The sequence below is a fragment of the Dryobates pubescens genome, chromosome 18 (genome assembly GCF_014839835.1).
Source record: "Dryobates pubescens isolate bDryPub1 chromosome 18, bDryPub1.pri, whole genome shotgun sequence".
Classification (NCBI taxonomy): Eukaryota; Metazoa; Chordata; class Aves; order Piciformes; family Picidae; genus Dryobates; species Dryobates pubescens.
In genome coordinates, this window is record NC_071629.1 from 21,354,433 (window position 1) to 21,381,637 (window position 27,205).

Below are 27,205 nucleotides of genomic sequence, written 5' to 3' on the forward strand. Positions count from 1 at the left end.
GAGGATGCTCAATAGGAGGTGCTTGCACACCCAAAGGGGTTGGGGGGCATGGCACTGCAACTCTGGCAGCCATGAGGAAACCCACAGCAAGTGCTCAGGAGATAGGAGAAATCCTAAATAACTCCTAAATACAGAGTCAAGCATTCATGAGAAAGGCAAATGGAGGTGTCAGGCTGAGGTGAGAGCCCTCTGCACCCTCTTGCTTCTAGAAACATAGACTGGTTTGGGTTGGAAGGGACCTTCAAGATCATCCAGTTCCAACCCCCCTGCCATGGACAGGGACACCTTCCACTGGCCCAGGTTCACATCCAGTCTGGACTTGGACACCTCCAGGCTTGAACACATCCACAGCCTGCCTGGGCAACCTGTGCCAGTGTCTCACCACCCTCACTCTCAAGAATTTCTTCCTAATCTCCAGCCTCAATCTCTCCTCTCCCAGCTCAAAGCCTTTGTCCCTGGTCTTGTCACTCCCAGCCCTTGTCAACAGTCCCCCCCCTCAGCTCTCCTGTAGGTCCCCTTCAAGCACTGGAAGGCTCCTCTAAGGTTTCCATGGAACTTTCTCTTCTCCAGGCTGAGCAGCCCCAACTCTCTCAGCCTGTCCCCTTTGGGGAGGTTCTCCAGCAGCTCCAGGTCCTTCTTGTACTGAGGGCACAAGAGCTGGAGGCAGTGCTGCAGGTGGGGTCTCAGCAGAACAGAGCAGAGGGGCAGAATCCCCTCCCTGCCCACCTGCTGGCCACACTGCTTTTGATGCAGCCCTAAACTTCCAAGCAAAGCTCACAGGGTTCAGCAATTTTCTGCTTTACCTGCACCAGCTAAGGTGCTACCCACTCCTTGGGTGGCTGCTGACTGGCAGGACAAGTGCCAGCAGGGCCAGGGGGCAGTGAGGACATTCAGTGTGGCAGCCTTTGTCTCATGTTGCTGCTTTTGTGCTGCTGCATGTGTCGCTCCTGCCCTGCTCTGCAAGCTGAGGTCACATCTGCAGCTGTCTGAACTGTTTGGTTTGGTAAATTCTTGAAGGCATTTTCACCTTGGAGCTGAATTTCAGTAGCTGAAGGGGACCTACAGGAAGGCTGGGGAGGGGAGGGCCTCTGGGGGTAGGATGAGGGCAAATGGTTTGAGGGCAGGTATAGGTTGGACATTAGGAGGAAGTTCTGCACAGAGAGGGTTGGTGAGACACTGGAACAGGTTGCTCAGGGATGTGGCAGAAGCCCCATCCCTGGAGACATTCAAGATCATCCTTAATGTGGCCCTAGGCAGCCTGATCAAGCTGGAGGTGTCCCTGCTGACTGCAGGGGGGTTGGGCAAGATGACCTCTGAGGCTCCCTTCCAACCTGTGGATCTGGCCACAGTGTGGGGCTTAGTGCATTCTCTACAGCTACCTGAAAGGAGCTTGTGGTGAGGCCAAAGTTGGCTGCTTCTGCCAAGCAACTACCAGCAGGACAGGAGCTAATGGCCTCAAGCTGCACCAGGGGAGATTCAGGTTCATGTTGGGAAAGATGTCTTTGCTGCAAGAGTGGCCAGGCACTGGAACAGGCTGCCAAGGGAGCCTGGTAGAGTCCCCATCCCTGGAGGTGATCAAGGCATGTGTGGCCATGGCATTTAGGACACTGTTCAGTGGCCAGGGGGTGTTGGCTTGCTGGTTGGACTGGGTGATCTTAGAGGCCTTTACCTACCTTAATGATTCTGTGAATCTTCTATGGATATGAGGGTAAAGCTTTTTTTGATCATAGAATCAATAAGGTTGGAAAAGACCTCAAAGGTCATCAAGTGCAACCTATCACCCAAGACCTCCTGACAACTAAACCATGGCTCCAAGTGCCACATCCAATCCCCTCTTGAACACCTCCAGGGATGGTTCAGTCTGGAGAAGAGAAGGCTCTGAGGTGACCTCATTGTGGCCTTCCAGTATCTGCAGGGGGCTCCAAGAAGGCTGGGGAGGGACTGCTCAGGATCTCAGGTAGTGATAGGACTAGGGGGAATGGAATGAAGCTGGAGGTGGGGAGGAAGTTCTTCCCCAGGAGAGTGGTGAAGCCCTGGAATGGGTTGTCCAGGGAGGTGGTTGGGGCCCTGTCCCTGGAGGTGTTCAAGCCGAGGCTGGATGAGGCTCTGGCCAGCCTGATCTAGTGTGGGGTGTCCCTGGCCATGGCAGGGGGGTTGGAACTAGCTGATCCTTGTGGTCCCTTCCAACCCTGACTGATACTGTGATACTATGGTGACTCCACCACCTCCCTGGGCAGCACATTCCAATGGCCAATTCCTCTTGCTGGGAAGAGCTTTCTCCTCACCTCCAGCCTAAACCTACCCTGGCACAGCTTGAGACTGTGTCCTCTTGCTCTGGTGCTGGGTGCCTGGGAGAAGAGACCAACCCCCACCTGGCTACAACCTCCCTTCAGGGAGTTGGAGAGAGCAAGAAGGTCTCCCCTGAGCCTCCTCTTCTCCAGGCTAAGCAACCCCAGCTCCCTCAGCCTCTCCTCACAGGGCTGTGCTCCAGACCCCTCCCCAGCCTTGTTGCCCTTCTCTGGACACCTTCAAGTCTCTCAATGTCCTTCTTAAACTGAGGAGCCCAGAACTGGACACAGGACTCAAGGTGTGGCCTAAATATGTGTACTAAATATCTGCTTTACAGTAGATATTCACAGAAACAAACACTTGGCTTTTATTACTTAATTGAGGGGGGTGGGGGAGGTTGGTTGGTTTGATTTGGGATTTTTTGTTTGGTTGGTTGGGGTTTTTTTTGTTTGGGGGTTTGGTTGGGTTTTTGTTTGGTTTTTTGTTTAGTTGGGTTTTGTTTCGGGTTTGGTTGGGTTTTGGTATGGGGTTTGGTTGGGTTTTGTTTGGGGTTTTGTTTGGTCTTTTGTTTGGGTGTTTTAGGAGGTTTGTTTGGGGTTTGTTTGGGTTTTGTTTGGGTTTTTGGTTGGGGTTTGGTTGGGGTTTGGTTGGGTTTTTGTTTGGGGTTTGGTTGGGGTTTGGTTGGGTTTTTGTTTGGGGTTTGGTTGGGGTTTGGTTGGGTTTTTGTTTGGGGTTTGGTTGGATTTTTGTTTGGGTTTTTGTTTCGTAGGGTTTTGTTTGCGGTTTTGGTTGAGGTTTTGGTTGAGGTTTTGGTTGTTTGGGGTTTTGGGGTTTTTTTTAGGGGGTTTGTTGTTTTTTGTTTGGGGTTTTGTTTGGTGTTTGGTTGGGGTTTGCTTGGGGTTTTGTTTAGTTGTGTTTTGGGGTTTTGTTTGGGTTTTTGTCTGGGGTTTGGTTGGGTTTTGTTTGGGTTTTTGTTTGGGTTTTGTTTGGGATTTGGTTGGGTTTTGTTTGGGGTTTTGGTTGGGGTTTGGTTGGGGTTTGGTTGGGTTTTGTTTAGTTGTGTTTTGGGTTTTTGTTTGGGTTTTTGTCTGGGCTTTAGTTGGTTTTTGTTTGGATTTTTCTTTGGGTTTTTGTTTGGTTGGGTTTTGGTTGTTTTTTGTTTGGATTTTTGTTTGGGTTTTTGTTTAGTTGGGTTTTGTTTGGGTTTTTGTTTGGTTTTTTGGTTGGGTGGGTTTTTGTTTGGATTTTTGGTTGGGGTTTTGTTTAGTTGGGTTTTGTTTGGGTTTTTGTTTGTTTGTTTTGGTTGGTTGGGTTTTGTTTGGATTTTTGTTTGGGTTTTTGTTTAGTTGGGTTTTGTTTGGGTTTTTGTTTGTTTTGGTTGGTTGGGTTTTCTTTGGGTTTTGTTTGGTTTTTTGGTTGGTTAGGGTTTGTTTGGGGTTTTGGTTGGGGTTTTGTTTGGTTTTTTGGTTGGTTGGGTTTTGTTTGGGGTTGGTGGGGGTTTTTTTTGGTCTTTTTTGTTTTGCTTTTTGGTTTTGGTTTAGTTCTTAGAATATAACAAATATTTGAGCACAGTTATTCTGGCTCAATAAGTGCAGGGGAAATGTTAGCCTTGGCCTATCAGTCGTGCTTTACAGATGGCTGTAATTTCCTGCATGTCAAAACTCCACATTTTTTTCATCCCTAAGCAAACTTTTCAGTGGCAGAATAGATCTCCTCCATAATATATCACTGTGTGCAGGGCTGGGGGGGAGGGGGGGAATGAAATCTTTATGTACTGTATTATGAATCAATGAGGCATTAAGATTCTTGGAAGGGTGAGTGGACCCTGGAAAATGAAAAACTGCCACTGTTCCCTCTCTGTAAACCACTGCTTGGAGAGTGGAGGCTCTGCAAGCCTCTGCCTGCTGCGCCGCAGAAAGATCAGTGACGAGCTGAAAGCCATTCCTGCGCCGGCGTTCAGGCAGGGCAGCTCCTGCTGCAAACAGCTGAGCGATGGCCCTGTCCCCTGCTCCTTCATCAGCTCTTCTGCAGTGGCCTCCTGTGCACTCTGGGAGGTCTGCCTTGCTTCTAGATAAGTCTCTGAGAGAGCTGTGGGGATGGGGGAGCCGCCGTAGCACGCCCGGGAGACGCCGCCTGCTGTGGCTGCAGGAGATGTGAGCTCCAAGGGGCAGGGATGGTTCCTTGTGCCAGCGCCAGGAAGGTGCTCCTGGTGCTCTGTGGGCATCAGAATGTGATTTTCCAGCAGCCATCACTCACACCTTGGCTTATCCTAGCATGTATTAAGGACAGCTCTGTATCTTGAGCCTGCAGTGTGCCCAGGGGGCCAAGAAGGCCAATGGCATCCTGGCCTGCACCAGGAACAGTGTGGCCAGCAGGAGCAGGGAGGTCATTGTGCCCTGTGCTCAGCACTGGTTAGGCCACACCTTGAGTCCTGGGTCCAGTTCTGGGCCCCTCAATTTCAGAAGGACATTGAGACTCTTGAAGGTGTCCAGAGAAGGGCAACAAAGCTGGGGAGGGGTCTGGAGCACAGCCCTGTGAGGAGAGGCTGAGGGAGCTGGGGTTGCTTAGCCTGCAGAAGAGGAGGCTCAGGGGAGACCTTCTTGCTCTCTCCAACTCCCTGAAGGGAGGTTGTAGACAGGCAGAGGTTGGTCTCTTCTCCCAGGCAAGCAGCACCAGAACAAGAGGACACAGTCTCAAGCTGTGCCAGGGGAAGTTTAGGCTGGATGTTAGGAAGAAGTTCTACACAGAGTGATTGCCCATTGGAATGGGCTGCCCAGGGAGGTGGTGGAGTCACCATCATTGGAGGTATTCAGGAGGAGACTTGGTAGGGTGCTTGGTGCCATGGGTTAGTTGATTAGGTGGTGTTGGATGATAGGTTGGGTGTGATGATCTTGAAGGTCTCTTCCAGCCTGGTTTATTCTATTCTATCTTGAGGGTAGGAAGGCTCTGCAGAGAGACCTGCACAGGCTGGAGCTATGGGCCAAGGTTACCTTCAACAAGGCCAAGGGCTGGGTCCTGCACTTGAGTCACAACCACCCCATGAAGGATCCAGGCATGGGGCAAAGTAGCTGGAAACTGCCCAGCAGAGAAAGACCTAGGAGTGCTGATCACCAGCTTGCTGAACATGAGCCAGGGGGTGCCCAGGTGGGCAAGAAGGCCACCAGCAGCCTGGCCTGGAGCAGCAGTGGTGTGGCCAGCAGGAGCAGGGCAGGGATTGTCCTCCTGGACTCAGCACTGGTGAGGTCACAGCTTGAGTGCTGGCTTCAGTTTTGGGCCCATTGCTTCCAGGAAGGACGTTGAGGTGCTGGAGCAGGTCCAGAGAAGGGCAACCAAGCTAGGGAAGGGTCTGGAGGACAGGGCTGGGGAGGAGCAGCTGAGGGAGCTGGGGGTGTTTGGTGTGGAGAAGAGAAAGCTGAGGGAGACCTCATTGTGCTCTGCAGCTCCCTGAGAGGAGGCTGCAGTGAGGTGAGGCTTGGGCTCTGCTCCCAAGTACCAAGTGATGGGATGAGAGGAAATGATCTCAGGTTGCACCAGGGGAGGTTTAGGTTGGACTTTAGAAGAAACTTCTTCCCTGAAAGGGTTCTCCAAGCCTGGCACAGCCTGCCTGGGGAGGTGGTTGAATGGCCATCCCTGGAGGGGTTTCAGAGGCAGAGATGTGGTGCTGAGGGACCTTGTGTGCTGCCTAGGCCAGTGTGTGCCATGCTGCAGCTCACCATCTCGCAGGAGCTTTCAGTGCTCATCTGCCTCCTTCTTCATTCTTTCTTTGGCTTTTACCCAAGGATCTTGGCACCACTGTGGCCCTCTTTTCAGAGGCCTCTATGATATAATTAATCATGGAATCATTAAGGTTGGAAAAGGCCTCTGAGATCATCCAGTCCAACCATCAACCCAACACCCCCATGGCCACTAAACCACGGCCCCAGGTGCCATAAGCTACATGTTCTGTGAACACCTCCAGGGATGGGGACTCCACCAGCTCCCTGGGCAGCCTGTGCCAGCCTTTGAGAGCCCATTCAGGGAAGGTTTCTTCTAACATTCAACCTAAACCTCACCTGGTGCAGCTTGAGGACATTTCCTCTCATCCTGTCAGTGGTTAGTGAGGAGAAAAGACCAGGCAGTGAGGTGGGAATCTGTGGCTCTGGGGAGGTTGTGGTAGGAGATGGGTCACAGGCTCACAGGTTGGGACCTCTGAAGATCATCAAGTCCAACCCCCTGCCAGAGCAGGAGCAGAGAATCCAGCACAGGTCACACAGGAACACATCCAGATGGGGCTGGAAAGGCTCCAGGGAAGGAGACTCCACAACCTCTCTGGGCAGCCTGCTCCAGGGCTCTGTGAGCCTCACAAGGAAGAAGTTCCTCCTCATGTTGAGGTGGAACCTCCTGTGCTGCAGTTTCCATCCACTGCCCCTTGGCCTATCCTAGGGCACAAGTGAGCAGAGCCTGTCCCCTCCCTCCTGACCCCCAGCCCTCAGCTATTGATAGACATTGATCAGATTCCCTCTGAGTCTTCTCTTCTTCAGACTAAACAGCCCCAGGGCTCTCAGCCTCTCCTCTCCTGTGTTTGCAATGGGCAGCTCAAGCCATTTGACAGCGGTTCAGGAGGCTGGGGTAGGTCTGGACCCCCCTTTCCCTCGCCAGCCTCCCTGCTGGAGGTGCCTGGTGGATTCAGGACCGGCTTCAGCAGCTGAGGCACTCTTGCCTTGGCTGGGTCTAAAACCAGCAACTCCCTTCCCTTCTTTTTCGCAGACAAAGGGAAGTGCGGAGGGCACTGCTGTTGCTGAGCCGGTTGTGAGCGAGGCTGTCCTGCAGAGAGCTTAATAATCCAGGCAATTAGGAAATTAATCCCACTCTGGCTGAGCTGCAGGGCAGCTCTCCCCTCTGCAGGGCAGCTCTCCCCTCTGCAGGGCAGCTCTCCCCTCTGCAGCAGCGCTGGGGACAATTAGCCTGCGTGTGAGGGTGGCCAGGAGCACGCGCAGCCGTGAGCCTGCATAGCTGTGTGTGCCTGCAGCCTCCTTTGCATTCCCTGGGTGTGGATGAGCCATGCCTGCACACACCTGCAGCTGCAGCACCCCAGCTGCCTTCCTCCCTGCAGGAAATGCTGCCTCTTCATTTTTGTTTTTAGAATCACAGAGTGGTTTCAGTTGGAAGAGGCCTCCAAGACCACCCGGTCCAACCAGCAACCCAGCACCCCCATGGCCACTGAGCAGTGTCCTAAATGCCATGGCCACACATTCCTTGATCACCTCCAGGGATGGGGACTCTACCACCTCCCTTGGCAGCCTGTTCCAGTGCCTGGCCACTCTTCCAGCAAAGACATCTTTCCCAATATCAAACCTGAATCTCCCCTGGTGCAGCTTGAGGCCATTAGCTCCTGTCCTGCTGTTAGCTACCTGAGGACGAGACAGGCACCAAAAGCATCCAACAGCACAGGGGAAAAGCAGCCCTTCCTCTTCCCACTTAGAGCATCCCAGATCATAAATACCTAACCAAGTCAGGAGCAGCATGAACTTGCAAACCCTGCCCAGCCCAGAGGCCAGGCGGCACTGGGGGCTGGACACCACATCTCCTGCTGAGAAAGCAGGGACATCCCAAGCAGCACCAGCACAGCTCCCATGCTCACCTAGGTGCTGCTGCCCCCCTGCCTCTCAGGCCTTTGGCCACAGCTTCACACAGCCAAAGGGAGCCAAAGGCCCTGCCACAGCCCTGAGGGAGGTCCCCTCCTCACAAGTGTCATTAAGCAGCCTCTCAGTGAGAGCTGGAGCTAAGGGGGAGCAAGGACCAAGTTCACTCTCATGCGGCACACCCGGAGCAGCAGCTCCCAACCTCGCGTTGTGCCCCGCAAGGAGGGGAAGGGTTTTGCTCTGTCTCATCTCAGCAGATCTCTGGCAGCATTGGAGAGCCCAGCCTGGCAAAGGGAGAGGCCTTTCCACCAGCACCAGCCCCCTGAGCAGTCACTTCAACCAGCAGGACTTGACCCTGGTCAGGCTTGTGCACCAGGCTCTCTTGATGCCACAAGGACACAGGCTGGTGAGGGTCCCTGACATGGGCAAACAGAGCATCTCTGGGGCACACTCAAGCCCCTTCTTTAACTCCTCTCAGCATTCCCCACTCTTGGATCTCCCTCAGAATCACAGAACCATTAAGGCTGAAAAAAAGCCCTCTAAGCCCAGCCAGCAACCCAACCCCACCATGGCCACTAAACCATGGCCACAGGTTCCTTGAACCCCTCCGGGGATGGGGACTCCACCACCTCCCTGGGCAGCCTGTGCCAATCCCTGACCACTCTTGCACCAAGGGCATTTTGCATGACCTCCAAACTAAACCTCCCCTGGTGCCACTCCAGGCCATTTCCTCTCACCCTGTCACCTTATACTGGGGAGAAGAGCCCAACCCCACCTAACTCCAACATTCTTTCAGTGAGTTGTGGAGAGCCAAAAGGGCTCCCCTCAGCCTCCTCTTCTCCAGGCTAAACCCCCCCAGCTCCCTCAGCTGCTCCTCCCCAGCCCTGTTCTCCAGACCCTTCCCCAGCTTGGTTGCCCTTCTCTGGCTCCAGCCTCTCAATGTCCTTCTTGGAGTGAGGGCCCCAAAACTGAGCCCAGGACTCAAGCTGTGGCCTCACCTGTGCCATGGGAGTCCCCATCCCTGGAGGTGTTCACAGAACATGTAGCATATGGCACCTGGGGCTGTGGTTTAGTGGCCATGGGGGTGTTGGGTTGATGGTTGGACTGGATGATCTTAGAGGCCTTTTCCAACCTTAATGATTCCATGATTAATTATATCATAGAGGCCTCTGAAAAGAGGGCCACAGTGGTGCCAAGATCCTTGGGTAAAAGCCAAAGAAAGAATGAAGAAGGAGGCAGATGAGCACTGAAAGCTCCTGCGAGATGGTGAGCTGCAGCATGGCACACACTGGCCTAGGCAGCACACAAGGTCCCTCAGCACCACATCTCTGCCTCTGAAACCCCTCCAGGGATGGCCATTCAACCACCTCCCCAGGCAGGCTGTGCCAGGCTTGGAGAACCCATTCAGGGAAGAAGTTTCTTCTAAAGTCCAACCTAAACCTCCCCTGGTGCAACCTGAGATCATTTCCTCTCATCCCATCACTTGGTACTTGGGAGCAGAGCCCAAGCCTCACCTCACTGCAGCCTCCTCTCAGGGAGCTGTAGAGAGCAATGAGGTCTCCCTCAGCCTCCTCTTCTCCACACTCAACACCCCCAGCTCCCTCAGCTGCTCCTCCCCAGCCCTGTCCTCCAGACCCTTCCCCAGCTTGGTTGCCCTTCTCTGGCTCCAGCCTCTCAATGTCCTTCTTGGAGTGAGGGCCCCAAAGCTGAGCCCAGGGCTCAAGCTGTGGCCTCACCTGTGCCATGGCCCTTTCCTGTTGGATCATTTCATGGGTAGTGCTGGGCTGGAGCAGTTGCCACTCCTGCAACCCCCAGCTCCTTTTTATGGGCTCCTCTGGCACTTCTCTCCTCCTGCTGCTGTTGCTGTGGGTTGGATGCTGGCTTCCCACCCCCACCATTAGTGTTTCTAGACAAAACATGGCTGTGATTCATGGGGTGCTGATGGAAGTGAAAACATAATGATTGCTTAGAGGAAATGGGAATTTGCATTTGCTAGCAGATTTAATTCACAGTTCTGAAACACTCACCTCTCTTCCTCCCAGGCCTTCATTGAGCTAATGCAAGATCCTCCTGTGCTACCCTGAAAGTCTGCCAGGGGAGGGTGAGGTTGGGGAGCAGGAAAAATGTCTTTGCTTCAAGAGTGGTCAGGGCCAGTGGGGTCCTGGGGGGCATTCAGAGGAGTGTGGCCAGCAGAGCCAGGGAGGTTCTCCACCCCCTCTGCTCTGCCCTGATGAGACCTCACCTGCAATATTCCATCCAGGTCTGGGCTCCCCAGGTCAGGAGGGACAGGGATCTGTGGAGAGAGTCCAAGGGAGCCTACAAGGATGCTGAAGGGACTGCATCACTGCCTGGGGAGGAGAGGCTGAGAGCCCTGGGGCTGTTTAGTCTGGAGAGGAGAAGGCTGAGAGGGATCTGATCAATGTCTATCAATAGCTGAGGGCTGGGGGTCAGGAGGGAGGGGACAGCTCTGCTCACTTGCACCCTGGGATAGGACAAGGGACAATGGATGGAAACTGCAGCACAGGAGGTTCCACCTCAACAGGAGGAGGAACTTCTTCCCTGTGAGGGTCCCAGAGCCCTGGAGCAGGCTGCCCAGAGAGGTTGTGGAGTCTCCTTCTCTGGAGCCTTTCCAGCCCTGTCTGGATGTGTTGCTGTGTGACCTGTGCTGGATTCTATGCTCCTGCTCTGGCAGGGGTTGGACTCTCATCTCCAGAGGTCCCTTCCAACCCCTAACATCCTGTGAGCCTGTAATTGGCACAGGCTGCCAAGGAGGTGGTGGAGCCACCATCCCTGGAGATGTTCAGGCAATGTGTGGCCATGGCACTTGGAGACATGGTTTAGTGGCCATGGTGGTGGACTGGAGGATCTTAGAGGTCTTTTCCAACTGAAGCAGTTCTAGGAGTCTGTGATTGTACCCTGAGACCTGGAGTGACAGCAGGTAGTGCTGTGCTGGTAGGTGTGCAGGCTGCTGCAGAGAGACATGCTGTTTGTTCCTCCTTCTCCTTTGCCCCCTCTTACTATCTTTTAAGCTTCACTTCTTTGATGGAGAAGCAATTTGTTCATCTCCATTCTGCTGTGCTTTTAATTTCAGATGAGGTGGAGCTGGAAGTTGAGTTTGAGTGAAATGATTGAATGAAGAGGTCCTACAGGAACAAGTGGGGCCCGGCCCTAGGTGTGTTCCCTTGGCTGGCACCACCCTGAGGCTGTTGGAGAGAGGAGAAGAGAAGGGAGCAGGTCTGCTCACCCTGCTCCCCTCCTTGCAAGCCTCATGACCATGGCAGGGGAGGACCTGGCATGAACAGCCAGGTTGCAGGCCAGGACAAGAAGGCAGCCTCCATGGGACACTGGCTGTGTGTTCTTCTCCCTGAAGCTCCCAAGGAGCACAGCAGCCCCTCTTGCTCCTCCTTTGCTCAGAGGTGGGACCCAGTGCCCTTGTCTGTGGGGCTGGGAGGGCTGCTAGCCGAGGGGAGCACTGCAGGAAGCCCATGGCTGATGCTTCTGGGCTGCTGCCCTTGCCATCCACATCACTGATGTGGAGCATCTGGGACCAGTCTGGAGCAGATGCAAACATCTGATTCCCAGTGCTGCTTCAGTGAGCTTGCCAAAGACTTTGGCCTCATCCCTGCGAGCTGTGCTGCTGGAGCACCTCTTGGCAGGGCAGAGATATTCCCCTTCTGGGGGTGGAGAGGGGTGGTTCCAAGCATGCATGGTTGAGACCTGTCACCAGGATGCTCACCCCTGTCCTGTTGATTGTGTCTCTAGGTGACAAAGTTCGTTAAGAAGCAGGCTGAGTCGCGGTAGCAAATGAAGCTTGTGCCTCGCTGTGAGCCAGCTCCAAGCCTGCCTCTGACAAAGAAGGCAGCAGGGCTATTTCTCTAGGAGGAACAGTCTGTGCTGTTAGCAAATCAAATTCTCAGTGGGCCACTCTTGAAGGGAATTAACCTCAACTGCTGGGAGCCAAGCACTCTCAGCCCCCAGCGTGGAGCAGTTGAGTTTGAGTCCTCCCGGTGCCGCGGTGGGCAGGCTGGGCTGGGGGCAGCCCCTCTGCCAGCAGCAGCTTTGCAGCCGTGCAGGGAGGGTGGCCAGAGCCAGAGCAAGACATGCAGGGCTCACACCATTCATGGTCATGGATTCACAGAATGGTTTGGGCTGGAAGGGACCTTAAAGGTCATCTAGATCCAACCCCCTGCCATGGGCAGGGACCCCTCCCACCAGCCCAGCTTGCTCAAGGCCTCATCCAGCCTGGCCATGAGCACCTCCAGGCAGGAGGCAGCCACAGCCTCCCTGGGCAACCTGTGCCAGTGTCTCCCCACCCTCACTCTAAAGAATTTCTTCTCAATCTCCAGTCTCAATCTCCCCTTTCCCAGCTCAAAGCCATTGTCCCTCAGCCTGGCACTCCCAGCCCTTGTCACAAGTCCCTTCCCAGCTCTCCTGGAGCCCCTTCAGGTACTGGAAGGCTGCTCTGAGGTCTCCCTGGAGCCTTCTCCAGGTTGAACAGCCCCAACTCTCTCAGCCTGTCCCCATAGGCAAAGTGCTTCAGCCCTCTGATCATCTTTGTGGCCTTTCCAGCAGCTCCAGGTCCTTCTTGTGCTGGGGGCCCCAGACTAGAGGTGGGGTCTCACAAAGCAGAGGGGCAGAATCCTCCCTCTGTGCTGATGCTCTCCTGGCTTTTGATGCAGCCAGTGACCATCACTGGCTCATGGGGAGTTTGTCTTCAGCTGACACCCCCAAGTTCATCTTGATCTTGAAGGTCTCTTCCAACCTGGTCTATTCTATTCTATTCTATTCTATTCTATTCTATTCTATTCTATTCTATTCTATTCCTAGTCTAGTCTAGTCTATCTCCTCCTGACCTTCCATCATTGTCCATGGTTTTGCTGTCAAATTCTGCTGAGTAGAGCTGCTTCACACACAGAATGGGGTGAGGGAGGAGCACAGGAGTTTCAGTTCACTGTGAGTGTTGGAGAAGGGGATGGGGTCTTGGGCCCCTGCATTGTGCTACCATGTAAGGACAGCTTCCCCTGGTCAGACTCACAGATTGCATTGGGTTGGAAGGGACCCTCAAAGGTCATCTTGTCCAACCCCCCTGCACTCAGCAGGGACATCTCCACAACTGCCCAGGACCACATCAAGTCTCATCTTGGATGTCTCCAGGGATGGAGCCTCAAGCACCTCCCTGGGCAGCCTGTGCCAGTGTCTCACCACCCTCCCTGTGCAGAGCTTCCTCCTGATGTCCAACCTACATCTCCCCTGCTCCACTTTCAAACCATTGCCCTTCATCCTATCCCCACAGCTCCTTCTGAACAGTCCCTCCCCAGCTCTCCTGGAGCCCCTTCAGGTACTGGAAGGCTGCTCTAAGGTCTCCCTGAAGCCTTCTCTTCTCCAGGCTGAACATCCCCAGCTCTCCCAGCCTGTCCCCATGGGAGAGGTGCTCCAGCCCTCTGCTCACCTTAGTGGCCTGCCCTGGACCTGCTGCAGAGGAGCTGTGTGAGAGAAGTTGCCATCTCTAAAAGAAAACAACCCAACCCAACCCCAATTGCTGAGCTTGGGAACTGCTGCTGCTGTGACTGCTCCTCTGTAAAGAGCTTTCCTGGGTTTCCTCCAGAGGCAAGAGGAGTTTCTGGGGAGGGTGGGAAGGATGCTTGTGCTGCTCTCTGGCTCTGGGGTTGTGCTTGGTTTCTGGGGCTGAGGCACCAGCCCTGTGATTATTCTTCTCTTTTCAGTAGCTCAGTCCTTAATCCTTTGCCTCCTGTGCAGCATCTCTGCTGCAGGGTTAATGCTTTTTGTCTGTCTGCTGGATGTGGTCCATATCTGGCCTGTCCCTCTGCCCCTGCCCCTTCAGAGGGAGCTTGCCTTCCAAATTCTCCATCCTCACCTGGAGCATGGCTTTGTTTCACAGTGTACCACAAAGTTCATGGGCTGGGGGGGGGAAACCATCCCCCAGGATAGGAAATGTCCCCCAGATTTCCCTTCCTCCTCAATCTTCACCCAAAGGGCTGGAGACACTTGTGTAACATTGCCTCCCATTCATGGCACAAGCCTGCCTGGATCTCCAGGCCATCCTAGCCAGGCTCACCATCTGGATGAGCTTGACCTAGATACAAACTGGTGTGCTGGAGCCAGCTTGGAGGGGAGCCTCAGTTCTGCTGGGTGAACAGGACTGCCCCAGTGCAGTCACAGCTCTGCTTCCCCAGCCCAGTGCTGGGGCTGTGTTTGCCTGGCTCAGCTTGCTGCCAGGACAGAGTCAGGGGGTGGTTGGGGGGGGGGGGGGATGTTCCCAGGGCTGCAGTGCTGCCTGTGCATAGGTTGTGGGTTTCACACCCTTGGTAGCCTCCAGAGCCCTGCTTGCTCCAGCCTCACTTCCCAGCAGAAACAGGAAAAGGTCACTGTGGATCCATTTGCTAATGGATGCAGTGGTGAGTGGATGTTTCACTTTCAGCTCCCCTCTGCTGCTCCCTCCCTCACAGCTCCATCAAGCCAGGCTCAGGTTTCCAGGCTGAAAGCATGGCAGCTGCCAGCAGCTGACCTCCAGCCTTCTCCTAACTCCACAGGCAATTAAGCAACGTGGCAGCCTCGGTCCTCTGGCAGGGATCAATACTGCTTGGCCTTGGCATCCCTGGGAGTTTTAACCCAAAGGGGCTCAGATATGCCAAGCTGCAGCCAGCCCTAGTCATGGTCCTCATGGAAGTGGCACCCACTTGGCCCCCAGGCTTGGAGCCTCTCCATGGGGGTTAAGGTGCCCTGGGAGCTGCACAAGAGTGCAAGCTGAGGGAGCAGAGCTTCCTGGTGTGCCCTTTGCCACCAGCACGTTGCCTGCTCCCAGGCACTCAGCAGGGATGCTCAGCTGCTGGTGGAGTGTGCCCAGAGAAGGGCATCAAAGCTGGGGAAGGGTCTGGAGAACAGGGCTGGGGAGGAGCAGCTGAGGGAGCTGGGGGGGTTTAGCCTGGAGAAGAAGAGGCTGAGGGGAGAGCAGAACTCAGCCTTTTACCTCATATGGCCAACATCCTTTTGTTTCACAAGGTTTTGTCTTTGCTTGGGCAGCTGAGATGGAACATGGTGGAGTTAGCAGAGCAGGGTTAAAGGTTGGACTTGATGATCTTGGAGGTCTTTTCCAACCTAAATGATTCTATGATTCCCTGAGAGGAGGTAGGAGCCAGGTGGGGGTTGGTCTCTTCTTGCAAGTAGCAAGTGATAGGAGGAGAGGAAATGGCCTCAGGTTGCACCAGGGGAGGGTTAGGTTGGAGGTGAGGCAGAATGTCTTTGGTGCAGGAGTGGTCAGGGATTGGAAGAGGCTGCCCAGGGAGGTGGTGGAGTCCCCATCCCTGGAGGAGTTCAGGAAACCTGTGGCCATGGCAGCTGGGGCCATGGTTTGGTGGCCATGGTGGGGTTGGGTTGCTGGTTGGACTTTCTTAGAGGCCTTTTCCAACCTTAATGATTCTGTGGCCCCTTTTGCCAGGCCTCTTGTGGCAGGGCAGAGGACGAGCCAAGGGAGCTTCCAGCCTTCTCCTCATGCTCCATCCCCAGGTTTGGGGAGGCATGGCTTGGGTTGTGCTGCTGTGCAGTCCTGCTTTGCACAGCAGGGGCAGCTGGGCTGGGAGGAGCTGTGCTTTGATTTCAGGAGGCTCTGCCCCTTTGTGATGCTTCAGCAAAGCCACCCCTGCCTCACCTCGTGTCAGCAGAGCAGCTCTGCACATGGTGAGCCTCCTGTGCATGGGCAGCTGCCTCTCCCTTGCCTGGCAGCTCCTCTTGGCCTCTGAAGCCCGTGGCTTTCCTCACTGCTGTCATCCCCTGGGGTTTCACACCTCCTCACTTGGGCTTCCATTTATTATCATCTTCTTTTTTCCCCCCCCTCTCTTTAGTGTTGCTTTTAGAAGCTTCCTCCAAGGGTGCTTTTAAAACCAAAATCATTAGACTGGAATAAAGGATTCACATTCAGGCCCTGTGCTGGGCAGGAGGTGGGGATAGGGCTGGAGTGGATGCACTACAGAATCAACCTCCAAAGGGAGCAGATGGCTCAGTCTCAGTGAACCCCTCAGAGACATTCATGGAGGGCTTAGAGCTTTCAGTTTGCTTTGTGTTTTCTCCAGGGGCTGTGAAGGAAGGAAAGGAAGGAAAGGAAGGGAGGTTCTCCTCCCTCTCTCCTCTGCCCTGCTGAGACCTCACCTGCAATATTCCATCCAGGTCTGGGCTCCCCAGTTCAGGAGGGACAGGGATCTGCTGGAGAGAGTCCAAGGGAGGGTTCCAAGGATGCTGAAGGGACTGCAGCACTGCCTGGGGAGGAGAGGCTGAGAGCCCTGGGGCTGTTTAGTCTGGAGAGGAGAAGACTGAAAGGGGATCTGATCAATGTCTATCAATAGCTGAGGGCTGGGGGTCAGGAGGGAGGGGACAGGCTCTGCTCACTTGTGCCCTGGGATAGGACAAGGGGCAATGGATGGAAACTGCAGCACAGGAGGTTCCAGCTCAACAGGAGGAGGAACTTCTTCCCTGTGAGGGTCCCAGAGCAGGCTGCCCAGAGAGGTTGTGGAGTCTCCTTCTCTGGAGCCTTCCCAGCCTTGTCTGGATGTGTTCCTGTGTGACCTGTGCTGGATTCTCTGCTCCTGCTCTGGCAGGGGGTTGGACTGGATGCTCTCCAGAGGTCCCTTCCAACCCCTAACATCCTGTGAGCCTGTGAAAGAGGGAACTGCTGTGGGCTGAGGAACCAGCAGGCCCATCCTCTGTCAGCTCCTTTCTTGGTCTGTTTAATAAACCAACACCCCTCAAAACAACTCTCTGATACAGTCATAGAACTGTTTCGCTTGGAACAGACCTCTAAGATCATCAAGTCCAACCATCCATCTAGCACCACCATGGCCATTAAACCATGGCCACACATTTCTTGAACTCCTTCAGGGCCAGTGACTCCACCACCTCCCTGGGCAGCCTACCTTACCTCAGCAAACATGATCTCGTAGCAGGAGCAGCAGGCAGGGGCTGACAGCGTGCCCCCAGCCCAGCACATGTCACTCCTGCCTGGGATCTGTGGGACACTGACATGAGGTAGCAGCTCTGGTGAAGCAGGAAGAGGGGAGAGCATCTTCATGACCATGCAGGTTATCACAGTGCCCTGGGGCTGGCCAGGAGGCATTCACATGACGGTGCCACTGTCCCAGCGATGGTGCCCATGCTGGGCCAGTCACAGGGAGCTGCAGCCCTGGCCCAGGGGAGAAACAGGGCTCTCCTGGAGCTGCAGTGATGCCAGGCTGGTGTGGCAGCTGGTGTGACAGGAGGCTGCAGAGTGGGGGCTGGCCCTGGTGCAGCTGTGGGGAGGCTGAGCATGTGTCTCCTCCTGCCTCCATCCCTGGCCTCCCGCACATCACCCTGCCTGTCCCTGCTCGTTCTCCCGTTTTCCTTGTCCCAGCCAAGCAGCAGGAGAGCCCAGCATTCACACCCCAGCAAACAGTGTGAGCTGTTAGCTGGGAGTGTATCTGAGGGGAGCTCCTGACCTTTCCTGAGCTGTAATGGATCATGTGCAAGTAATTCCCTGCTCCTTCAAGCGCTCTGCCTTCGCCTCGGCAGCCGGGTGAGGATCGCGGAGCAAGCGGCGCGGCGTGGGGAGAAACCTCCAGCGCCGTGGGACTGCCTGGTCCTCACCTTCCCCAGGGAAGAGCTGTGAGCAGGGAGGTGCCAAGAGCAAGGAACTGTCACAGCATCTCACGTTGCTGCTGGCTCCAGGGTCAGCCTCCTTTCCCAGCTGCCCGCCAGCTCCTCTTGTTCCCAGCTTCGCAGGCATCCAGCTCCACTTATTAGAGACCTCCTGTTTCTGATGAGAGCAGCTCTTGAAGTTGGAGGCATGATTCACAGCAAAGCCTGAGCTCTCCAAAGTCTTGTCTCAGGCTCTGAAGCACAAGCTTGAAGGAGAAGGCAAGAGCTCAACACCCTTCTGTTTAGACAGCAGAAAGAACAAGCTGCTAGGGACGGAGCTAAAAATAATGGCAGAGCTTTGAGCCTTCCTCCCAGCTCCAGCAGAAGGATGCTCTGAGCACCAGTGGCCAAAGCCATCTCTGGCACAGCTCTGGCTTGATGATGCAGTCAAGCTTTTGGGACTTCCTTGAAGCTCAGTTCAGCTCAGCACAGCTGCTTTCCTGGGCCTGCCACGGTTTGTAACCTGGATGAGAACAGCCTGGGGCAAACCCAAAAGCCCAAAGGGACAGCACCCTTTGCCAGCAGAATTCAAACAGAGAAACTTAGGAAGGGGAGACATGCAGCAAGGAGCTGAGATTGGTCCAGCAGCTCACAAAGCATCTCTCTGTAAACCCTGTATTGAGAGCAGGACTCACCTGGAACATAAAGGCTGTCAAGGGTCCTCAAAGACTAGAACAGGCTGCCCACGAAGGTGGCTTAATCCTCATCCCTGGAGGGGTTTGAAGGCCATCTAGATGTGGTGCTCAAGGATGTGGTGTAGTAGTGGCTCTGGCAGAGGCAGGTAACAGTTGGACATGATGATCTTAGAGGTCATAGAATCATAGAATTGTCAGCATTGGAAGGGACCTCAAGGCTCAGCCAGTTCCAACCCCCCTGCCATGGCCAGGGACACCTCACACTACAGCAGGTTGCTCACAGCCACATCCAGCCTGGCTGCAAACACCTCCAGGCAGGAGGCTTCCACCACCTCCCTGGGCAACCTGTGCCAGGCTCTCACCACCCTCCTGGGGAACAACTTCCTAATATCCAATCTCAATCTCCCCACTTGCAGTTTTGCTCCATCCCCCCCAGTCCTATCACTCCCTGGCACCCTCAAAAGTCCCTGCCCAGCTTTCCTGGAGCCCCCTTCAGATCCTGGAAGGCCTCAGGAAGGTCTTTTCCAATGGTGGTGATTCAGCCACAAGCCCACGTGCAGGGAGCCCTGCTCAGGCCAGGCAGGATGTAGGCTACGTCTGGGGCATCTCAGCAGCATTCCTGTTGGTGGCCTGGCTTCCTGAGTGAGGGGTGCTGGAGGGAGCCCAGACACCTCCATGCTTGCTTGAGAGTCCTGTGAGCACCTTCACTCAGCCTCCCGTGCCTGGTCTCCCTCAGCTGTGGCATTTTCCCCTGAGGGAGGCTGATGGAGCTGTCTGCAGGGCTGCTGCTGCTGGCCACCTGTGGTGCTGGTGATGTGTTACAGCGTGGCTTCTTCTGCCAGCCTGCAAGGTCTTATTCATTCTTTTGTTTTTACAACAGCAGCCAAGGGAGGTGCTTTGTCACCACTGCCTGCAAACCAAGAGCACAAAGGAAGAGTGGCTGAAGGGTTTGAGCAATGATGAAGCACTCACTCGATCGATCTTGGCTCAGGATTTGTTTCCCCTCTTGCATTAACTCCCCATCGATTGCTGTGGTGACCTTAGAACACATGGCTTGGCTGGCCTGGCCTTCCCCCTCAGCCAGCAGCACCCCCACACCTCCAGGACTGTGTTCAGTGATGGAGCTCTCACTCCAAGTGGGACATTCTGGGGCTGGAGCAGGCCCAGAGAAGGGCAAGAAAGTTGGGGAAGGGTCTGGAGAACAGGGCTGGGGAGGAGCAGCTGAGGGAGCTGGGGGTGTTTGGTGTGGAGAAGAGGAGGCTGAGGGGAGACCTCATTGCTCTCTACAGCTCCCTGAGAGGAGGCTGCAGTGAGTTGGGGTTGGTCTCTTCTTGCCAGTAGCAAGTGATAGGAGGAGAGGAAATGGCCTGGAGTTGCACCAGGGGAGGGTTAGGTTGGAGGTCATGCAAAATGTCTTTGGTGAAAGACTGGTCAGGGATTGGCACAGGCTGCCCAGGGAGGTGGTGGAGTCCCCATCCCCGGAGGGGTTCAAGGAACCTGTGGCCATGGTTTAGTGGCCATGGTGGGGTTGGGTTGCTGGCTGGGCTTAGAGGGCTTTTTTTCAGCCTTAATGGTTCTGTGATTCTGAGGGAGATCCAAGAGTGGGGAATGCTGAGAGGAGTTAAAGAAGAGGCTTGAGTGTGCCCCAGAGATGCTCTGTTTGCCCATGTCAGGGACCCTCACCAGCCTGTGTCCTTGTGGCATCAAGAGAGCCTGGTGCACAAGCCTGACCAGGGTCAAGTCCTGCTGGTTGAAGTGACTGCTCAGGGGGCTGGTGCTGGTGGAAAGGCCTCTCCCTTTGCCAGGCTGGGCTCTCCAATGCTGCCAGAGATCTGCTGAGATGAGACAGAGCAAAACCCTTCCCCTCCTTGCGGGGCACAACGCGAGGTTGGGAGCTGCTGCTCCGGGTGTGCCGCATGAGAGTGAACTTGGTCCTTGCTCCCCCTTAGCTCCAGCTCTCACTGAGAGGCTGCTTAATGACACTTGTGAGGAGGGGACCTCCCTCAGGACTGTGGCAGGGCCTTTGGCTCCCTTTGGCTGTGTGAAGCTGTGGCCAAAGCCCTGAGAGGCAGGGGGGCAGCAGCACCTAGGTGAGCATGGGAGCTGTGCTGGTGCTGCTTGGGATGTCCCTGCTTTCTCAGCAGGAGATGTGGTGTCCAGCCCCCAGTGCTGCCTGGCCTCTGGGCTGGGCTGGGTTTGCAAGTTCATGCTGCTCCTGACTTGGTTAGGTATTTATGATCTGGGATGCTCTAAGTGGGAAGAGGAAGGGCTGCTTTTCCCCTGTGCTGTTGGATGCTTTTGGTGCCTGCCTCGTCCCCTCGGAGCCAGTTTCCTGTAGAACATTGACATCTAGTGGCTCTGCGGCTGAAGGAAACGGCAGGGAGCAGACTGGCTGCCGGGGCACCTGCCGTGGCACCACTCGGGCCAGCAGGTGAATCTCATCCGGGCTGATCAATACCTAAAGGCTGGGTGGCAGGAGGATGGGACCAAGCTTTTGTCAGTGGTGCCCAGTGACAGGACAAGGGGCAGCAGGTACAAACTGCAGCAGAAGAGATTCCACCTGAACATGAGGAGGAATTTCCTTAATTGAAGGGTGCTGGAGCCCTGGAGCAGGCTGCCCAGAGAAGTGGTGGAGTCTCCATCTCTGGAGACATTCAAAACCCTCCTGGATGTGTTCCTGTGTGACCTTCTGTAGGTAAACCTAGAGGGGGTTGGACTCAATGATCTCCAGAGGTCCCCTCCAACCCCTTCCATCCTGTGATTCTGCATAATGTGCCTTCTCCTCATTACACAGCACTGAGGACACAGGGATCACACCCTGGGGGCTTGAGGCTCCTGTGCACACCCTCCTTGGTGTTCTTGTCCCAGAGGAATGGTCCTCCCTGGCAGGACAATCCTTTTATTGAGCTACTTCAGTTCTGCTGGACTTGAGCAGGTAGCTAGGATCCTGACAGTGCACCTCCAGCATCATCACTGAGCCAGGTGGGGGCTGGTCAGGACAGCAGGAACCAGCCTCAAGTTGTGCCAGGGGAGGTTCAGGTTGGACATTAGGAGGCCTTCCAGTATCTGAAGGGGGCTACAAGAAGGCTGGGGAGGGACTTCTCAGGCTCTCAGGCAGTGATAGGACTAGGGGGAATGGAATGAAGCTGGAGGTGGGGAGATTCAGGCTGGAGGTGAGGAGGAAGTTCTTCCTCATGAGAGTGGTGAAGCCCTGGAATGGGTTGTCCAGGGAGGTGGTTGATGCCCCATCCCTGGAGGTGTTTAAGCCCAGGCTGGATGAGGCTCTGGGCAGCCTGATCTAGTGTGGGGTGTCCCTGCCCATGGCAGGGGGGTTGGAACTGGATGATCCTTGTGGTCCCTTCCAACCCTGACTGATTCTATGATGCTATGATTCTATGATTCTAAATGTCTCCTCAGCAAGGGGTCTCAGGCCCTGTCCCAGGCTGCCCAGGGAGGTGCTGGAGTCACCATCCCTGCAGGGGTTTCAAAGCTCCATGGATGTGGTGCTGAGGGCTGTGGTTCAGTGGCAGTGGCTGAGCAGCAGGGGTGGATTGTGAGCTCTGGCTGAGCTTGGACTTGATGATCTCAAAGGTCTCTTCCAAACTCAGCAGCCCTATGGTTCTGTGGTTCTACAGGAGGTGTGAAGAGCTTGGTGTGCCTGGCTTCAGGCTGCTGCCCATGGACAGCAGGCTGTGTGATGATGAATCTTCAAGTGCAGCCCAGAGTGATCTCTTAATGCTCTACCCAAGGTTGAGCCTGCTCCAAACCACAGCCAGCACCTCCCTTAGGTGTTTTCTCTTCCCAAATGCTGCCACACATCCTCTCCTTTCCTGTCCCTCTCTTCTCCCTCCTCTCTCAGCATTGCAGTCCTGGTTCAGCTGCAGGCAGGAGGACAAACCAGGGTTTGCAAGGACTTCTCCAAAACCCTCATTTCAGTGCAGGTGGTTTGGGGCTTCTGGGCACATCCCATTTATCTGTCCTGCAAAAGGCAGTGCCTCTTAGGAGATGTCTCCTCATGGGTGGGACACTGCTGCGGGGCTTGTGCAGCTGCTCGTTGGGAAACAGCACCAGCAGCCTGTGCCAGCACCATGAGCTGTTCCCTGCAGCTCTGCTGTCCCAGGGGAAGGAGAAAGCCCATGCCCTGCTTTGCTTGGGGCTTACACCTGGGGACATGAGTGACCTTCCAGTACCTGAAGGGGGCTGCAAGAAGGATGGAGAGAGACTGTTTGCAAAGGCCTGCAGGGACAGGACCAGGGGCAGTGGCTTCAAACCAGAGCAGAGCAGATTTAGATTGGATGTTAGGAACAAGTTCTTTACTATGAGGGTGGTGGAACACTGGAACAGGTTGCCCAGGGAGGTGGTTAGGGCTCCATCCCTGGAGATATTGAAGGTGAGGCTGGACAGGGCTCTGGGCAAGCTGATCTAGTGGAGGATGTCCCTGCTGGCTGCAGGGGGTTGGACTGGATGAGCTTTGGAGGTCCCTTCCAGCACTTCCATTCTGTGATCCTGTGACATAGTTTGGTTATTATCCCAAGGGCTGGGGGAGGCACCCAGCAGGAAGACTTTGCCACATGGGCAGCCAGCACAGAGGGGAATCTTGGGTTGCCTTCAGTCTCTCTAGAGGCCAAACTTGTTAAAGCAGAGAGAGATGTGTGCAGGTAGCCCTTCCCACCACCCACAGGAGTTTGGTCAGTGTCCTTCAGTGCTTATCAATGTCTGAGGGGTGGGGGGCAAGTGGAGGAGGCCAAGCTCTTTTCAGTGGTGCACAATAATAAGCCAAGGAACAAACTTGAGCATAGAAGGTTTCAGCTCAACATGAGGAGAAACTTCTTGGCTGTGAGAGTGCTGGAGCCCTGGAGCAGGCTGCCCAGAGAGGTTGTGGAGTCTCCTCCTCTGGAGACTTTCCAAACCCCCCCAAATGCATTCCTGTGTGGACTACCCTGGGTGATCCTGCTTTTGACAGGGGGGTTGGACTGGATGATCTCTGGAGGTCCCTTCCTAACCCTAATATTCCATGATTCTGTGATTCTGCCATGGTGAGCAGGTAGAGGAGCACTCTGCAGCAGGGTCCTACCTGAAGGGAGGTTGTAGCCAGGCAGGGGTTGGTCTCCTCTCTCAGACAACCAGCACCAGAACAAGAGGACACAGTCTCAAGCTGTGCCAGGGGAGGTTTAGGCTGGAGGTTAGGAAGAAATTCTTCATAGAGAGAGAGCTTGGCCCTTGGAATGTGCTGCCCAGGGAGGTGGTGGAGTCACCATCCCTGGAGGTCTTTAAGAGGGGACTGGATGAGGCACTTGGTGCCATGGTTTAGTTGATCAGATGGTGTTGGGTGATAGGTTGGACTTGATGATCTCAAAGGTCTTTTCCAACCTGGTTAATTCTCCTATTCCATTCTATTCTATTCTATTCTATTCTATTCTATTCTATTCTATTCTATTCTATTCTATTCTATTCTATTCTACTCTATTCTATTCTATTCTATTCTACTCTATTCTGTTCTGTTCTATTCTATTCTATTCTACTCTGTTCTGTTCTATTCTATTTATTCTATTCTGTTCTATTCTATTCTACTCTGTTCTGTTCTATTCTACTCTATTCTGTTCTATTTAACTCTATGCTATTCTATTCTATTCTACTCTATTCTGTTCTATTCTATTTAATTCTATGCTATTCTATTCTACTCTATTCTATTTAACTCTATGCTATTCTATTCTATTCTACTCTATTCTGTTCTATTCTATTCTATTTAACTCTGTGCTATTCTATTCTATTCTACTCTATTCTGTTCTATTCTACTCTATTCTATTTAACTCTATGCTATTCTATTCTATTCTACTCTATTCTGTTCTATTCTATTCTATTTAACTCTGTGCTATTCTATTCTATTCTACTCTATTCTGTTCTATTCTACTCTATTCTATTTAACTCTATGCTATTCTATTCTATTCTACTCTATTCTACTCTATCCTATTCTCAGTCCTGTATATTTTGTACACATTCATTGCATCCCACTGTAGTTGTGCCTGCAAATGCAGCTTTCATTTGCTCCCAGCTGGGCTGGGCTGGCAAAGTTAATGCTGGGGGGTTGGTGGGGGCGGAATTTCAGGCCAGCACACCCAGGGGACTAAAGCCTCTGCCTTCCTCTCCCCCCGGGCAGGAACTTCTACTACATCACCATCCTGCGTGACCCCGTCTCCCGCTACCTGAGCGAATGGCGCCACGTCCAGCGCGGGGCCACCTGGAAGGCCTCCCTGCACGTCTGCGACGGGCGCTCCCCCACCACCGAGGAGCTGCCCAGCTGCTACACGGGGGACGACTGGTCGGGCTGCTCCCTGCAGGAGTTCATGGACTGCCCCTACAACCTGGCCAACAACCGCCAGGTCCGCATGCTCTCCGACCTGAGCCTGGTGGGCTGCTACAACCTGTCGGTCATGCCGGAGGAGCAGCGGAACAAGGTCCTGCTGGACAGCGCCAAGGAGAACCTGAAGCGGATGGCCTTCTTCGGCCTCACCGAGTTCCAGCGCAAGACTCAGTACCTCTTTGAGAAGACTTTCAGCATGAACTTCATCTCGCCCTTCACGCAGTACAACAGCACCAGGGCCTCCAGCGTGGAGATGGACGAGCAGACGCAGCGCCGCATCCAGGCCCTCAACTTCTTGGACGTGGAGCTGTACGATTATGCAAAGGACCTCTTCCTGCAGCGCTACCAATACATGCGGCAGAAGGAGCACCAGGAGGCGCGGCGGAAGCGCCAGGAGCAGCGCAAGATCCTGCGGGCCAAGCAGGCGCGGCTGCGGGAGCGGGCGGAGAACGCCTCCGGCGCCGACTACATAGGCAACGTGGAGCGGTGGCGGCGGTAGTGGCGGCCCGGGCGGGCGCCGGGGACTCGCTCCGGGAGGCACAGCCGAGCCGCGAATCGCGGGCCGGGGCCGGCGGGGGGGAGAGGTTGGGTGGGAAGGGGCCGGACGGATGGGTTGGGGAGCAAACAAAAACAACAACAACCAACCAAACAACAAAAGAACCACACACACACAAAAAATCACACACACAAAAAAAAGAGGTTAAAAACTCGTTGCCTTCGCAGTTGCCTTTGCAGTCAATGTCGTACTGTAGGTGGAACGCTTCACCTTAGCCTGCCGCCGCCTCGTCCTCCGCGGCGGGGGGTGGAGGGGGTGGTTGGTGGAGGGCTGGTTGGTGGAGGAGGTGGTTGGTGGAGGGGGTGGTTGGTGGAGGGCTGGTTGGTGGAGAGATGGTTGGTGGAGGGCTGGTTGGTGGAGGGGCTGGTTGGTGGAGAGGTGGTTGGTGGAGGGGGTGGTTGGTGGAGGGCTGGTTGGTGGAGAGGTGGTTGGTGGAGGGCTGGTTGGTGGAGGGGCTGGTTGGTGGAGAGGTGGTTGGTGGAGGGGCTGGTTGGTGGAGGGGCTGGTTGGTGGAGAGGTGGTTGGTGGAGGGGGTGGTTGGTGGAGGGGCTGGTTGGTGGAGAGGTGGTTGGTGGAAGGCTGGTTGGTGGACCACCAGGAGCCGAGGAGGCTGGTTGGAGGTGGGGGCTGGGATGTGGGTTTCCAAATGGAAAAGAGGCAAAAATAAGGGAAAAGGGGGGGGGGAAATTGGAAATGATTGCTTGGGTGTTTATTTAAACAGCAGAAAATAGGGAGGGGGAAAAATTGGTTGCTTGGATTGTTTCAACAAGAAAAATAGAGGGGGGGAAAAATGGTTGCTTGGGTGTTTATTTAAACAGCAGAAAATGGGGAGGGGGAAAAATTGGTTGCTTGGATTGTTTAAACAACAAAAATAGAGGGGGGGGAAATGGTTGCTTGGGTGTTTATTTAAACAGCAGAAAATAGGGAGGGGGAAAATTGGTTGCTTGGATTGTTTAAACAACAAAAATAGAGGGGGGTGGAAAATGGTTGCTTGGGTGTTTATTTAAACCACAAAAAATAGGTGGGGAAAAATTGGTTGCTTGGATTAAGCAAAAAAAAAAAAAGGGGGTTGGAAATTAGTTGGTTGATTGTTTGAGCAAAAAAATAGAGGGGGGGGGGGGAGGAATTGGTTGCTTGGGTGTTTATTTAAACCACAAAAAATAGGTGGGGAAAAAAATTGGTTGCTTGGGTGTTTGTTTAAACAACAAAAAATAAGGGGGGGGGGGGAAATTGGTTGCTTGGTTGTTTAGGCAAAAAGATAGGGGAAAAATGGTTGCTTGGGTGTTTATTCAAGCAGCAAAAATAGGGGGAGGGGGGGAAATGGTTGCTTGAACATTTATTGAAGCAAAAAGAAGAAGAGAAGAGGGGGAGAGAAGTTGGAAATAGTTGGTTGGATGTTTATTTGAAGAAGAGGAAAAGAGGGGAGGGAGGGAATTGGAAGTGGTTGCTTGGATGTTTGTTTAGCCAAAAAATGGGGGGGGGGGAGGGTGGGAAATTGGTTGTTTGGATGTTTATTTAAACAACAAAAATAAGGGGGGGGGAGGAATTTGAAGTGGTTGCTTGGATGTTTATTTAAACACCAAAAAGGAAAAGAAAGGGGGGGAAAAAATGGAAATGGCTGCTTGGATGTTCATTAAAACAAAAGGAAAATTGGGGGGGGGGAGGGGAATAAAAATGAATCCATCATAAATTAGTGACTGTGCTAGAAAATGTTTATGGTGCTGGGCTGAAATCTGTCTGGGAAGCAAACTCATTTCCTACTAATGAGCATTTAGCCTACTCTGACTATCCAGTAGCTGAGCCACACAAAACAACCACCCAACCCAAGCCCAACCCTTTCTTCCCTTTGATTTGACCTTCATTCTCCTTCCACGGAGGGTTGGGAAGGGCACCAGCTGCTGGGGAGCTTTGCTGTGGGTGATGAAAGGAGCAATGAAGGTCTAGAAGGAAGAAGGAGCAACAACAACAACAACAGAAAAAGCAAGCAGCAAAAACTTCCTGAGTAGTTTCCTGTATGATATTGGCTTTTAACCACCCAACAGCAACAACAGAGGGATAGGAG

At 54.1% G+C, this 27,205-nt stretch overlaps 1 protein-coding gene across 1 annotated transcript in view; it reads left to right on the forward strand.

Annotated features, from left to right (window-relative positions):
- HS6ST2 (heparan sulfate 6-O-sulfotransferase 2) overlaps window positions 1–25,110 on the forward strand; it is a 240,594-nt gene extending 215,484 nt beyond the window's left edge. The window contains exon 2 of the mRNA XM_054169689.1: window positions 24,384–25,110. Coding sequence (XP_054025664.1) covers window positions 24,384–25,086 — 703 coding nt within the window. The 3' untranslated portion in view covers window positions 25,087–25,110. The remainder of the gene's footprint in view (window positions 1–24,383) is intronic.
- Window positions 25,111–27,205: the final 2,095 nt, after the last annotated feature.